Source organism: Pinus tabuliformis, chromosome 2_1 (genome assembly GCF_031772625.1).
Source record: "Pinus tabuliformis cultivar Carrire ecotype Pingquan chromosome 2_1, CPIR1, whole genome shotgun sequence".
In the NCBI taxonomy this organism is placed as follows: Eukaryota; Viridiplantae; Streptophyta; class Pinopsida; order Pinales; family Pinaceae; genus Pinus; species Pinus tabuliformis.
This window is the reverse complement of record NC_142299.1, coordinates 174,802,783-174,818,309: the sequence shown is the minus strand read 5'-3', so window position 1 is coordinate 174,818,309 and position 15,527 is coordinate 174,802,783. Positions and strand designations below refer to the sequence as shown.

General features: G+C 36.5%; 1 protein-coding gene across 1 annotated transcript; it reads left to right on the top strand.

The window, feature by feature from the left end:
• Positions 1-4,467: 4,467 nt before the first annotated feature.
• Positions 4,468-14,809, top strand: LOC149199275 (putative disease resistance protein At1g61300). The gene is made up of 4 exons (XM_089400522.1): positions 4,468-6,402; positions 13,046-13,166; positions 14,341-14,468; positions 14,657-14,809. The coding sequence occupies exons 1-4, from the start codon at positions 4,468-4,470 to the stop codon at positions 14,807-14,809; spliced, it is 2,337 nt and encodes a 778-aa protein (XP_089256648.1).
• Positions 14,810-15,527: the final 718 nt, after the last annotated feature.

Here is a 15,527-nt window from a genome sequence, read left to right as displayed (position 1 = left end):
TAGCTCAATTCTCTTGAAAAGGACACAACTCCATGGACAAAAGAATACATTTAGGTTTTCAATTCATCACATTGGTGGAGTAATAAAACCAAAAGTTTTTCCTACTATAACTTATATAATATATTTATAATTGTGATAGTGGACATCTTCAGAGTTTTTGAAAGTTTAAATATTGCATATCCCAATCTCAGATGGGTCATGTATCAATTTTATATGAAAAATCATGGATTGTTGGATAACCTTGGTGCAAGGTCCCAATTAGACGTTCCATTGTTTGGGGTAGGAGTCCCATTCGGTATGTGGGCCAAGCCACCACCATGCTTTTTTGAGGTTTGTTTTGGACAAAAAGATAAATGCTTGAGAAAACTAATATAACTCTTGAAAAACACAAGTTTTAATAGCTTTATGAAATACTACGCAAGTAACTCACAAAAGACATATCCACAACCAAAATAAATAATATGAATCTTTAAAGGAACAATGTGAGGATAATTCAATTAAGATACATGGATAAAGAAATGAATTGTTTGTCAATTGTGAATTGATTCGCAACTAGGAACAACGATAACATCATGAATAACATACAACTTCAAATAAGATATGTGTTATAAACCAAATGAAATAGTTCATTAACTTTGACAAATGTAAATACAAACACATACTATTGAATCACCACAAGATAAGTCCCACAATGCTCAATAATGCATGCATGAAATTGTTGTCATGACTCAATGAGCTTCTCAATATTATGTTGCAATGTCTAGTGCACCACTACAAGAATCACCCATGAAATCCAATAATGGAAATGCTAAGCTATCACTTATTTCTCAAAAGGATGTGCAAGCTTTCCTAAACAATGTGCTCAAAATGGAGTCCAAAAATAAAAGTCCTTTCTCTCTAGTTATGAGGGTATATTTATATAGAAATGAGGTGACTCTTCACCTCCCTTAATGACTCTTCAATAACCCTCATGACGTTCCCACTTCCACTTGACTTTTCATTTCTACATTTATTATATTTATAATTTCAAAATACTTTCATTTACAAACATTAAATGGAAATTAAGAAAACATGATATGTTCAAGGAGAAAGATGCATAATAGGCATGTTATGTGCCCCAATGTGTAACTCCCGAGTCATATATGTGTGTCAAGCCTTGATTCAGTAGCAACTGATCTGATTTTTTGTGAAATTTAATTATCAAATATTACTTGGCATTCCAAGGCATCAGGGAGAAACATCTTTGAATTCATTTTCATTTAGATCAAAAGCATCAAAAACTTAGTTTGTAGCTTTGTTGGCTTTGCAACATACTGTGTAATTGCTTCCTTTGTAACTTCTTGATCATCCCATACAACAACTTGTTTTATAGGATCTAATACCTCTTGAATCGCTCACCTAACTTCTTCTCCTAGCCTTATCTCTCTCGGTGCACCAATAGAGGGTATTTTATGCACTTTGATGAGAGATTCCAGCTGTGACTATGAATCTTTTGATAAGAAGATATCATTATAGCCATGTTTTTACCCTACTTTCCATGTGATAGCACAAACATCCTTACTTCCACATTCAATCTACCTTTTTTGGATAGTTTTTTCAGTGCATCAGGATACTCCATGCTCCATTCTTGGATGTAATCCATGGCTAAGAGTGAATTTTATCAATGCTCATCTCCCTTCTAATTCTCCATGCATCTCAAGGAGTGGGGCTACTACCTTGTGTAAGACCATGATTTCATCATAAAACCACCTTATGACTCCCATGGGTACTTTAAATTCCTCAAGAATTTCTGACTATAGATCTTCCTTGCATGAGTTTGTTGCTGACAAGGTATGAAATTCTCCATGAAGTTGATCATTTTGTTGTTATGCAATGGCCAATTCTCCCTTTAATTTCTCAACTTCCTTGCCAAAAAATCAACATTCTTCTTCCTTTTTCTTCATTTCCTCTTTTTTTTTTGTATCCTCTTCTTTCTTTCTTTTGGCTTCTTCCTTGGCTTTCTTTTAGCTTCCTTCTCTTCCCTTTATTTATTTTTTCTTTCTTTTTTGGCCTCCTATTCTTGATTTCTTTCTTTTTAGCTTCCTTCTCTTCCCTTTATTTATTTTTTCTTTCTTTCTTGGCCTCCTATTCTTGATTTCTTGTAAGTTCGACTCTTTTCTCCTCTAAATACATGTTCTCTTGTGATTCCTTTTCTAAATGTTCAGGGTTATTTTTAGTTTTAGAGGAACCTACTCCTTTATTTGCTTCAATTGCTTTGGCAGCATTAAGAAAAAATATTTATCTTTTCTTCTTCTACATAAATAACTAGAGCATACATCCAGCCTTACTTTATTCTTGCATAGTGTTGAGTGGCAACCTTGAAATCATATTTATGATTACCCAACTCTCCAAACTTAAAGTGTTCTATTAAATTTTCTATGCCCACACCAACAAATCCAGAGACGACAACAGCTTCGTTCATCAAGTAATTTTGTATAACACGAACACAACGAAAGCACTCGTACAGAGTATCTGTGAAATTTTCAAAATATGTTCAGAAGTCTCAAAATGATAATTTCATCTCTTACTGGACTTGCCCAACAATAATTCGGTAGATATTTTACCACGGTTTGAGGAAGGCAATCACAAGTTCGGTAGATATTTTAAAGCAACTTAAATCCAAGTTAGTAGCCACTAATTCCATAGCTTTTCTGACTGATATATCACAAATCAAATGAGTGAACCATTTCTGTTGTCAAATTTGAGTGTCAACCATTTGAGTCGTCAAAATGAGTGAACCATTTGAGTTGTGAAAGGAGAACTTTAGGTTTGGAATGGTGGGTAATGTGCCTTTTGGAACCCTAACTTATCACGTAAGAAATGTGGGGTTTGGAATATTTACTTGACTTGCGTAAGGTGGGGTTACAAATTTCTGTGGTTAATAAAGCGACTGAGGACGGCTGCGGGGTTTGCAATATTGACGTTTGGTGTTTCAAATTTATGTGGTCAATAAGGCGAGTGAGGATGGTAGTCGGCGTCGAGAAGACAAAATGGTGGACGTATGCTCTAAGATCATAAGATTGGGAAGATTTTTAAATATATGTCAAAAATCTAACCCATAGAATTGCAAAGTGTGTTTAATGTTGTGATTGAATGATTTTATATCTTAGCTTCCATTATTTAATGATCTAAGATTAGGATGTTTTAACATTATTTAAGACTTATAGGCTCTAATATTTAATGATCTAAGACTTTATATTATAAAATTGGAATATTTCAACATGATATAAGATTTTATGTAATAGAATAGAGATGTTTCATAATGATATAAGACTTTATGTTATAGATTTGAGAGTTTTCAAGTGACAATATTCATGTCAAATCATTATTTAAGACTTATAGGTTCTAATATTTAATGATCTAAGACTTTATATTATAAAATTGGAATATTTCAACATGATATAAGATTTTATGTAATAGAATAGAGATGTTTCAGAATGATATAAGACTTTATGTTATAAATTTGAGAGTTTTCAAGTGACAATTATGTTATAGATTTGAGAGTTTTCAAGTGACAATATTCATGTCAAATCCAATAATCTTACATAATATGTTTTATGTTGAATAAATAATTTAATAATCTAAAAATTTGTGTTATAGGATTAGGAAGACTCTATTTTCTTAGTCACCAACTACTAATATGCATGTCAAATCCGAACTGACTATGACTTCAGAGTGCCCTGCTCTAAACCTGCAATTGTTTGCTTATTTCAGGTGTGAAATGGCAGTCAGAAGAGGTTCGACATTAGTGGTGATTATCTTGCATTTATGTTGTTTTAAAATATCTACAGAACTTTTGATTGCCTTCCTCAGACAGTGCTGTACTCAGTACTGGTATTATCGCTAGAGAATTCCAGTGACAGAAGAAATTGTCATTTTGAGATTTGTGAAATTGTCATTTGAGATACTCTGTGTGCGCCCTTTTGTTGTGTTTGTCTTTATATAATGGCTGAAGCTATGGTCGTCTCTGGATTTGTTGGTGTGGGCATAGAAAAAGTAATCAACCAGATTCTTCACCGGATAGGGATTGCTGTTCGCTACAAAAAGGAATTGGCTTCTCTTCAGTATCTGCTAACAGATATCCAACCTATCATCAAGCAGATCCAGCGATACCGCCCAGTGTTGAACAGGAAGAATGGGATTCCCTCTTCTCAGTGCTATCACAAGGTTTCACCCATCAATATATGGCTTACAAAGTTGGATTTCCTCCTCCAACAAGCTTCAGAAATGGTGCAACAATGCACAACTACACAAAGGTATATTAATGTTATTTTCCGATATCAATCAAGTAGAAAGATCACTCATCTTATTTCAGACATTAAAGAACATCTACAATTGTATCCTTTGGCTGTGTGAGCCCAAATTCCTGAGCTCCTGGAGGAACTCAAGCAGGAAATTGGGCAGAGTATGAAGGAAAGCATCGAAGCCATGCCTTCTTCAAGCATTTCTTCTGCAACCACATCCCAATCTCTTGCTTCAACGGGATTCTTCATCCAGGAACCCCTTATAGTCGGACAAGACAGAGCTTTTGCAACTCTAGAGAAGCTACTGATAGATTCACAGTTCTCGTGCATTGGCGTGGTTGGCAAAGGTGGATCTGGAAAGACTCTTCTTCTCAAGAGAATCTTCAGCAGTGAAAGGGTGCGGAATGTCTTTAGCGATGGCTTATTACTTTGGCTTACTGTCTCTCAGTGTCCGTCATATAAAAGTCTTGGGAAGGAACTCTGTCAGCAGATAGCAATCCAAACAAATATGCATGATGTGGAATATAATCTGAACCCAGAAGGTGTAAAAATCTGGATGAATCAGAGTATGCAGGCAAAGAGATTTGCCTTGTTCCTAGATGACGTATGGGGAGATGGTGCGAAATTGCTGGAAGAATTAGGTGTACCCTTGCTAACCAATCACTCGACCTCCAGAGTTATTGTGAGTTCGAGGGATAACAGAGCATTGTTCGAGATGGGGGTTAATGCAGAAAGGTCCACAATAAAAATGGAGGATTTGACGGAAGATGAGAGTTGGCCGTTGTTTTCTCATCACGCTTTTCCATATAGTAATAGAAATCCGCCAGTAGGCATTGAGGAGAAAACGGCGAGGGTTGTGTGCGCCAGGTGTGGAGGGCTTCCCCTTGCGATCAAAGCAGTTGGGAGGTCAATGGCAGGCATTACTGATCCAAAAGAATGGGAGTTCGCAGTCGGGAGGCTGCCAAACGCCGACGCCCAAGACCTTCGAGAAGCTCTGTATGATCCACTGAGGTGGAGTTACGACGCCCTAGGCAGGTACGACATTAATCTGCAATTGTGCTTTCTATACCTATCTGCCTTTTTAGAAGACGAGATCATCTGGATCGAACGTCCGATTATACTGTTTCTAGGCGAAGGGCTACTTGCAAGAAAGAATGGGCGCAGCCACGACCCATTGGAGGTGGGGAGAATTTACATAAACCTTTTGGCGGATCGTTGCTTGATCGAACCTACATTGAGAGACGTGGATGGATCCGTGGTGTATTTCAGGATGCACGACGTCCTGCGTGATCTAGCAATACAAATCGCTGAGCGGGAAGAAAACTTCTACTGCCGTGCTGGTAAGGGTTTGGCAGCCTTAACTGAAGATGAATGTTCAGGGCGCACTCGGTTTTTCTTGAACTACAACAAATTGAGATCACTTCCAGTGTCGTTCCGAGCTCCAGAATTGTCCTCGTTGATGTTGGCTGGAAATGCAAATTTCAGAGAGATTCCAAGAAAAATGATTAAGAGTATGGTTTCCCTTAAGATTTTGGATCTGAAGGGGACGTCCCTCCGGTCATTGCCGGAGGGTGTAGGGTATTTGAAACAGTTGGTATTCCTCGGGTTAGAAGGGGTGCCCATTACCAAGCTGCCTGCCTCACTTACAAATCTTGTATCCCTGGAAGTCCTACTTTGTGGGTCAAAAATCAAAGAATTGCCGTCTGACATTCATAGGCTAAGATCCCTAAAGGTTTTAGGGCTTGAGAACTGTAAAGATTTACAATATCTGCCTTGGCGTATGTCACAGCTTACCTCTTTGCAGTACTTAATGATCACTGGTTGCAGTCGTATGTGGACAAAAAATGGCAGAAGAAGCCCTAAAATGGTGGCTTCTATAAATGATTTGCACACTCTAACCCAGCTGAAGCTGTTATTCCTGGATAACAATGGAGAATTCATTAGCAGGGGAACAATGGGCAGTATGGATCAATTAGAGACTCTGCAATTGAGATTCACAGCGCTCACAAATTTACCAAATGACTTCTTCAGTCTGTCTAAGCTGAAAAGTCTTTTGTTAAAATGTCCTTCTGTGGTTAAAATGGAGAGTAGGTTTTACATATTTGAGAATTTAAGCTGGGTTAGGTTGGAGGGATGCAACAGGTTGGAAGAACTTCCAGATTTAAATAAACTTCAAAATTTAAAAAAATTAGAAATTATAAACTGTTCTAAATTAAAAAAATTTCCTGAAAATTTTGGTACAAAAGGAACATTTCCTTTATTGAAAATATTTTCAATAATTTTTTTAAAAAATTTAGAAGAATTACCCTTGATAGAAGAAGGTGCAATGCCTTCACTTCAAATATTCACTTTGATGTCATGTGAAGCACTGAGGATGTTACCAGAATGTTATTTGGATATTAAAAAGCTTCAAAAAATAAGACTGTGGGGCTGTTCAATGGTGATAGAGAATTTAGACAAAATCAACAAAGCAAATAAAACAGTAGAAATAGTAACAAAGTCTACAAGAGAGGTCATACAGTTTTTAGAAAGATGGGTTAGAGCAGAAAATATAAAAGAACATTATTTTTATGGTGAATTTTGGTGTAGTGAATTTTCTCTCTTTTTACAAGAGATCGGGGAGAGGACTGGGGAAATGTCCACCGGAACTTTAGGATTATGTAATTTTTACATGGAGTCACTTTAGACTTCCAAATTTTTATAATATATGTCTTGACATGTTCCTTATTTCCAGATTTCTTATTGAAATATGATGCTCAATATATTTAAAAAATGATGTCATAAAATTTCAAAGTTGTTCAGAATATCTCATTTTAAGCTTTTAAGATTATGTAATTTTTACATGGAGACACTTTACACTTCCAAATTTTTATAATATAGGTCTTAACATGTTCCTTATTTCCAGATTTCCTATTAAAGTATGATGTCATAAAATTTCAAAGTTGTTCAGAATACTCATTTTAAACTTTAAAGTAATGATTAATAATTCAATACATTAGTGAGTTATGATGTGTTATTACAATGATGTCATCAAATTTGAAGATTTTCAAAATATCTCATTTTAAGCTCCAAAGTAATGATTCATAATTGAATGCAATGATGGTTGATTGATAATTTTGTCCTAAAGTAGATTTGTTTTATATATCCCATGCCTCATTTTGAGTATCCAGATTCTCTTCTTTATCTTTAGCCCTCTTTTTTATTTTTTATTATGAGGTTGCTCTCCCCTTGTCTTTTTTTTCACAATTTGCTTTTTATATAGTATCTTATATTTAATTTTTTTTGGTATATCTTTTATTTATTCCTTAATCTTATTTTATTTATGTGTTTTTAGTTTTTTCATATTCCTTAATCTAAGTCTAATTTAATTTAGATCTTAAAATATTATCTTGAATATATTTTATTTAATTAATGGTATTATTATATAATTATTCCTTTACCTAATTTATAACCCAGTGAAATGTAGTCGTTGCAATTTAGAGGTTGGAATGACCTGCACCTATATTTAACTTGTTTCCATGATCTGATTCTTCATCTTGTGGTGACGATGAACCACACTGAAACGGGTAGACAAATGAATCTTTATGTAATTTTCACCCAAAAAGATTTGTCCAAGGGGTCTTGGATAGAGGGTGATCCCACACTGAAACAGGTAGACAAATGAATCTTTATGTGATTTTCACCCAAAAAGATTTGTCCAAGGGGTCTTGGATAGAGGGTGATCCATTTTTTAAGGCACTCGATGTGAAGTCAAGCACATTAATGTGAAGTCCCGAGTTCAATCCGGTGCTTTGTTAAGGCACTCCTTGATGTGAAGTCTCAAGTTCAAGTACATTAATGTGAAGCCCCTGGTTCAAATCCCCACTCAAATCAAAATGATATCTTAAACATAATAAAAATATAGTGCACCAAACTTATATATAATTTTATTTTTATAGAAAATAATTTAAAAATATATAAATATTTTTTTAATAAAAAACATACATTAACAAAATATTTTCATAAATAAAATCCACTCGCACAACTTTACAACTTTTCTCACAATGTTTAAATCCTACTCAATTTATAATCCAACTTCTTTCACAAATATTAAATCTTACTCAACTTATAAACCTAAGATATATAATTGATATTCTATCCTCTTAAATTTAATTAATTAAAAACAAATTTTTACTTAAAATTTAAGAATTTTTTTGATATATTTCTATCTAATGTTATATAGATTTGTATTTCATTAGGATAAGTTAATTTTTATTTTTATTTTCATTTTTTAAATTACTAATAACTATTATAACATAAGTGAAATGTTATTTGATATATATACTTTTACAATAATTTATTTATATTAGTTTTTTATAATTAAGGATTTAGGTTGGATCGTTATATTGTTTATCAATTCTTTTGATGCTTTCAAAGTGAAAAAATAGAGAAATGAATTTGTATGAACAATTTTATCGATGAGTTCCAATTTGTAAAATTAGAGTTTGAAACCTTTAGGGGTCATTTTGAGGCATTAAATGACTTTTTTCAAGGGTAAAAATTTCATATTTAAGTGTTGGTCCCTATGAAAACATTACATATTTAAAGACCACCATGGTAAGCATGGAAACCACATCAACCCCTATTGCTCATTCATTTTGGGCTAGCCTAATGCACGAAACACCTCATCCGGCATATAAATTTGTATACACTCAATACTATAGTGAAAGTATACAAGCAAACAACATGAATATGCACTCAATAACATATACACTCAAATTTCCCTGTAGGGAAACACTATAATTAATAAGACATTCTTCTCCAATTCTCCTCGAAACATAGGAAAATACATTCAATTTAAATAATTAAATCTAACTTGGGAACCAACCCCTTTGGTAAAGGAAATCCTAGGTTAGATACTCTTGCATCATAGCCACATGAGAGCTATGAAGAAGACTCAAGAAGGTTCAAAGTTGCAACTCTAGTTGAAAGTTGAAGGAGTCAAATCTGACCCCTAGTTGGATATCGAGCTATGTCATAACCAAGCCATCCGGGGAGAAAGGGGTTTCATTCTATTTGATTCTATCTTTTTCCATAGTAGAGTATAGAATTCAAAGTAGTAGTAAGAGAGCATAAAATAAGGGGTTTAGTGTTTGTAGCAACCAATTAGGAAATAGATATAAGATAACTCCAAGCAGAGTTGCTTCTCCTTTGTACTAGATTATTTCGATTTCAAAGAATGAGAGAGTAGAGAACCTCACCTTCCAATTGGCTTCTCCTTCGTAAGGGTTTCCCAGAGCATATCTTGTGTTCATTTTGGCTGGCGTGTGATTATATTTTATTTTTCTCTATTTTCTTCGTTTTATTTATTTCATGCATAAATAGTAAATCAATCATTAACAAAGGTGGAATCAAAAGGAATTTAACCTTTATAGTATAGATTTTAGTTTATTTAACAGATATGTTGTGACAAACTATCAAGTTTAAAATCCACAATATTTTATAAATCTATTAAAGGAAATATCTCCTTTCAGAGTGGTTCCTATGGGTTCTTGCTTTTTAATTTGAGCACAAGGGGATAGAGGTTTGATTTTTCGAAGATCTATGTACTTTTGTGGAATACAAGGAATCTATCTAAATAGGTGGAAACCAAATTTCAACCTTGAAAATTATGTTCCTTTTGATGTTCCTATGTGGGTCAGACTTCCTCACCCTCTTCTTCATTGTTGAAAAGAGACTACTTTGATTCTATTAGAAATGCTCTAGGTAAATTTGTTGAACCTTGATTTTGACATGTTTTACAATGCTAGACAGCTCATTTTTGCCTAATTTAACCTTTCATCTTGACTTCTCCATAACTTATATTATTGCATTTATCCATTTTACAAAGTTTACAATTCAAGTAAGCTTCATGAGGTATTTAATAACTAATCTCTAATGATTCCCCATATTTTGATGAGTATTTAGAATGGAATTTGTGATTGACAAAGTGTCACCATAATTTCAACAAATTCATAACAATTTCCAAAAATTTGGCAATAACTCAATGTTACCAAAATGATGAATTGTTACCAAAATTCTTATAGTTGTCGATCTTTTAGAAATCCAATAATACCTCATTAGTTTTCACAAGGGCATTGTTCAAAGGAAAAAATGGTCATATGATTTTTATTTAGAGGGTTAGCAAGATGGTTTTCTAGCTATCTAATTACCTCGAATCCCATCATATGATGCATGGGTTCGTGGTCAAAATTCTAGTCCATGCCAACTACGCAGATAAGTTCAAGCACAACATGCCCCAAATATCATGCTCCACATCATTCATAAATAATAAAGCAAAAAATTAATCCTTTTCTATTATTATGTCCAGTCTAACAGTGTGTTATCTCAAAATCAGGCCCTGATAGGCTGCTGGTCAGGTTGACTTTAAGTAACTATTTCAAACCAATCTTTTAGCTAAGGCTTAGCCTCCTTAGCCTAAGAGGGGTCTCTCAAAGGGTTAATGATATTGATTAAAGATATGGATAGATGGCTAACTCTATGGTTTGTGATTTTATATGTTTGTAGATTGGAAGATGGAGACTTGCTACCATTGGGCTATGGAGTCAGTGACAGAGATAAGGACAACAAATAGCTCTTCTTATAAAACTGAGGCTTGTATATACTTCAATGAAAGAGTGACACATTCAAGAAAGTTTCAACAACTTGAAGTTCATAGGAGTCAGAGCATGTGGGCACGAATTCTGAGTCAACAACACCTCAATATAACAATGAACTCAACCTTACATGGAAGTCAGGGCATTCAGCATTTAAACATTCAGAACATAAACGCATATGGGACCACACAGTTTATGAATGTATACAGGAAGTCAGAGCACATTCAGTGAATTCTGAGTGATTATACATCCATACCACTGTAAGAATTAAGAAAACGACAACATCACATATTCTGAACATAAAAAATCCCTCATGAATCCTGAGAAGTAAAGTCAAGCATGTATTACTGAACTCAATTCACCATAGTTTAACACTTAAAGGAAGTCAGAGCATGTTCCTCCATGAATTCTGAGTAATAAGCATTAAGACTATGGAAGTAAAGCGTTTCAAAGATAAAAGATGAAGCTCACTGAAGTACACTAAGAATCTCAGCTTCAGAAAAGTCCAACTGCTTCTGTATATATCAATCCCTGCATAACACTTACAAAAGTAGTCTTTTTCTCTAACATTTTCCAACCCTTTGCTAATTCGACCTCTTGCTCTATATAAAGCATTTACAATTAGGATTCCATCATCCCTCATCAAGAGAATTCGAATTTGCCATCAGTGACACCTATTCTAACCATAAAACAAACCATTAATTAGAACTAGCTGTTAACTAGGAGTGCTAGTGACCTAATACAACTAGGAGTGTAACTCCTTATCATGATTCAACAACCTTATCTAAGCATTTAAAGCATTATTTGACAACTTGCAACCTCAAGAAGTCGAATTTGATGAAGCCTCCCACGTGGTCATCTAACTGCTGAAGACAAACCCTAGAAATTAGGGAACATGTTTCCCTGTTTTTAGGTTTAGATCCTTGAAAATTGGCACGTGGGACAGAAACTTTATCTCTTCATCCATGACACATTTTACAAAAATGAAGGAGGTTTTTGTAGCCCATGTTGTCCAGAACAAAAACCTCTCCTGGTTTTTGAAAACATTTCTCCAGCTGTCCAGAAACTGTCCTTGAAAAACACGTGGCAAACAGGAAAAATCCGTTTTCTGAAATTAGGGTCTCAATGAAAGCTTAGTATATCCCAACTGAAAACACTTATGAATAAAGTGAGATAGGTTATTGTAGCTGGACATTTTATGAAGAGAAACCTCCCTCAGAATTCCAAAATACGTCTTCCTGTAACCAAAAACTGATCTTGAAAAAGACTGCTAAAACCAGTAGACAAAGCTTGACTTTCAGCAGTTTCGTAGCGCAAGTTTAACCATAAATTCCTCCCAACTCAGAATGAATTTGAAGAATGATGCAGGAGCATCTGGTCGACAGGGCGCAGACCGAGAAAAGGCAGACAAGGTTTCTGAAGAAGATTGGGAGAAGTGAATATTTCAACAAATGGACAGCAAGACTGTCAGAGTTTTTTTTTTATCATTTTGTTCTTCAAGGATTAACTACAGTATTTAGTTTATTAGCTTAAGTGTCTTTTTAACTTGTTCTGTTTCAATTGTAATAACAGGTCCTAACTAGAGTTGTTAAGGGCTTGTAGTTATAGGCTTTAAATTTAGATTATTATAGAATTAGACAAAAAGACCATAAATCAATGTAAAGCATCAAACCCTTACGGGACAGAAGGAAAAGACAAACTAACAATAGCCAAGTCACGTAACTGGAGTAACTGTCAAGTAAACTGTAATCTGGAACTAACAAACAGTTGTCTAACTGCTGAGCTATTGTATAAGAAGACAGAAAAGATACATGAAAAAGGTTCTGGAGTGTGACATTGAAAAAGAGAAATAGCAGAGTACAATTCATTCCTTCATATATTGTTCAGTGCATTCTTAAATTTCCAGATTGTGAATTTATGTCCTCGAAGATAAAACATGCATGTACAGTGAATTCTTTTCATTCCATCTAATACAAATAAGAACCGTGACAGAGTTTCACAAAATCCACGCGCATTCATTTCTGTTTACATTCACATATTACAAAGTAGCTACTATAACCAAGTCTCATTACTCCGAGAGGCAAACGCACATATATACAAATTTCTGTTCATGAAAATACATTGCAGGTCGACACAGTAACAGAGCAATCTAACCACAAGCGCTTCACGACCAGCCGAAGCCGAGGTCAAGTGGAAAGCGAAAGGAGTCGGGCAAACAAAGCAAGAAACAACGGTCCTCAAACCACTGGTAAGCAACAGCACCAAGTCCCAAAATTATTACATTCACTGTGTAAAAATATTGCCGGTTATAAAACTTTCAACGGCTAAACAAACAAGAACCCAGAAGATTTCCTAAGCACTACTACAGGATGACCGAGTAACGAGAGAGCAAAGGACCGAGTCATTAACCGAAAGCAACCATAGAAACCCTCTGAATTACAGAAGTGGGTTGAAACCTCACGCAGACCTGACTCATTATCTAATACAGACAACCATAGCAAGCAATTACAGTGCAGACCAAAAGCCACAGAAAAGGGTAGATTAGAAATAGAGCTACCCGGAGGATAGACGGTTGAATCTCCTGCAAGGCCACGGGACCAGTTACCTGCAACCACCATAACACAATATTGTTAGGGTCGCGGATGTATTCAAGTTCATGCAACAAAAAATAGCTCAGTGAAAAACAAATAGAAAGAGCAGAGGGAGAAAGGGGTGGATCCTTACCTGCTGTAACCAGACCCATAATTCGCAGAAGCTCAGTGACAACCTGACCACAGAGGAGCTGTGAAGGGTTAGTCGGAATTCGAGTTGAGAATAGGAGCATACAGCATGAAACAAAACCCTCACCTGAGCGGACGAAGTTGAATGATGGGTTGAAACCAGAGACGGAGTTGAAACCCTGAGCTTCCCACCGAGACGGAGCCGAGCCCCTGAACAAAACCCATATACAGAGCCGAATACCAGAGCAGAGCCACAGAGAGCGAAACATTACAGTGAAGAACAAAACCCATATACAGAGCCGAATACCAGAGCAGAGCCTCAGAGAGCGAAGCATTACAGTGAAAATGACCAAATGAGCGCGAACTAGCCGAGGAAAAGGGCCAAGGAGGAATTAGGGTTTGCCAAATCCCGAGACGGACAGGTGGAGCGTGGAGAGGCGGAGAAGTACAGAAGGGTGATTAAATATCACCAAACTCATAAAAGCACAATCAAACAATATCCATTAACGAAATAATCACGCAGGTCCACATCGGATTTGGGAGTGTGGGACACGTGGGCTGGGTCCCCATCAATTGGTATCAGAGCAGTTTCTTTTAGTTAAGAGAAGATGGCAGAAGGACAAGTGCCAAGACGAGGACGTGGAAGAGGTGCACGTAGAGGAGCAGATGAAGGATTGCGGGAACAAATTAGAGTTCTTACAGCTCGCTTGGAGGCAGTAGAAGCGGGTAGACGAAGAGACCCAGAACTGGGAGACACCAGTGAAGAGGAAGTGATGACTGCTGCAGAAGGGTCTGATGAAGAAGCTCCAGAATTGAGGTTGCTGCGACAGGTTTTAATGGCCAGCAGCAAACCAAAAACAGAAATCTCAAATTATGATGGCAGTCTGTCTGCGGAAGTCCTGTTGGACTGGATAAGCGAACTGGATAAATATTTTGAAAATGAAGAAGTCAGTGAGGATAAGAGGGTTAAGTTCGCTGCCACTAAGTTGAAGGGACACGCACTATTATGGTGGGACAGTGTCCAAGCAGACAGAAAGAAAATGAACAAGTCGCCGATACGACTATGGTCCAGAATGATAGCAAAGTTGAAGGGCAGGTTTCTGCCGAAAGATTACCAGGTGGAATTATATCGGCGAGTGCAGAGCTTAAGACAAAAAGGAATGACAGTTAGGGAGTATACAGAAGAATTTTACAGAGTAAATTTACGTGCTGGTTATACTGATGATAACCCAGAAAAGACAGCAAGGTACGTAAATGGATTGAGGATGGAGATATTAGATGAAATTAGTATTCTTTCTCCCCGGAATATCGAAGAAGCCTTTCAGAGCGCTGTAAAGGCTGAGGAAAAGATTAACAGAAAACAGAACAGCAGAAGAGGGAGAGGAAGTAGCAGAGGACGAGGACAGTCCTACGGAAGAGGCAAAAGTGCTGCAAACAGCGAAGAAGGCAGCAGTTCAAAAACTTCAGGGACAGCCGAAAAAGGGGATAGCACCAGAGGAGGTCGGTCATACCAGAGAGGACGAGGGAATGGCCGCGGAAGAGGGGCGAATGTCCAGTGCTACAGGTGCCACAAGTGGGGGCACAGAGCCTTTGAGTGTCCAGAAGTTGAACAGGCTGGTCAAAGGGGAACGCTGATGGCACAGCCTGAAGAAGCTGAAGCACAACCCCGGGAAGTGGAAGACATGGCAGAAACGGGGGAAGCTTTAATTTTGAATAAAGTATTAATAAAGCCAACCAAGGAAGTGGCCGACACAACCCAGAGGAAAGCACTATTCCGGACAGTCTGTAAATCGCATGGAAAGTGCTGTAAGGTCATCATAGACAGCGGGAGTACCGATAACCTGGTTGCCACAGAGATGGTGGAAAAGTTGGGGTTGAAGCGGCTGAAG

Excerpts from the sequence above, each read along its gene's own strand:
- LOC149199275 (XM_089400522.1), top strand. The coding sequence starts at position 4,468 with ATGCCTTCTTCAAGCATTTCTTCTGCAACCACATCCCAATCTCTTGCT. Across the intron at positions 6,403-13,045 it reads TATTTGAGAATTTAAGCTGG|GTCGACACAGTAACAGAGCA; the intron begins GTTAGGTTGGAG and ends AATACATTGCAG. Across the intron at positions 13,167-14,340 it reads CAACGGTCCTCAAACCACTG|CTCGCTTGGAGGCAGTAGAA; the intron begins GTAAGCAACAGC and ends GAGTTCTTACAG.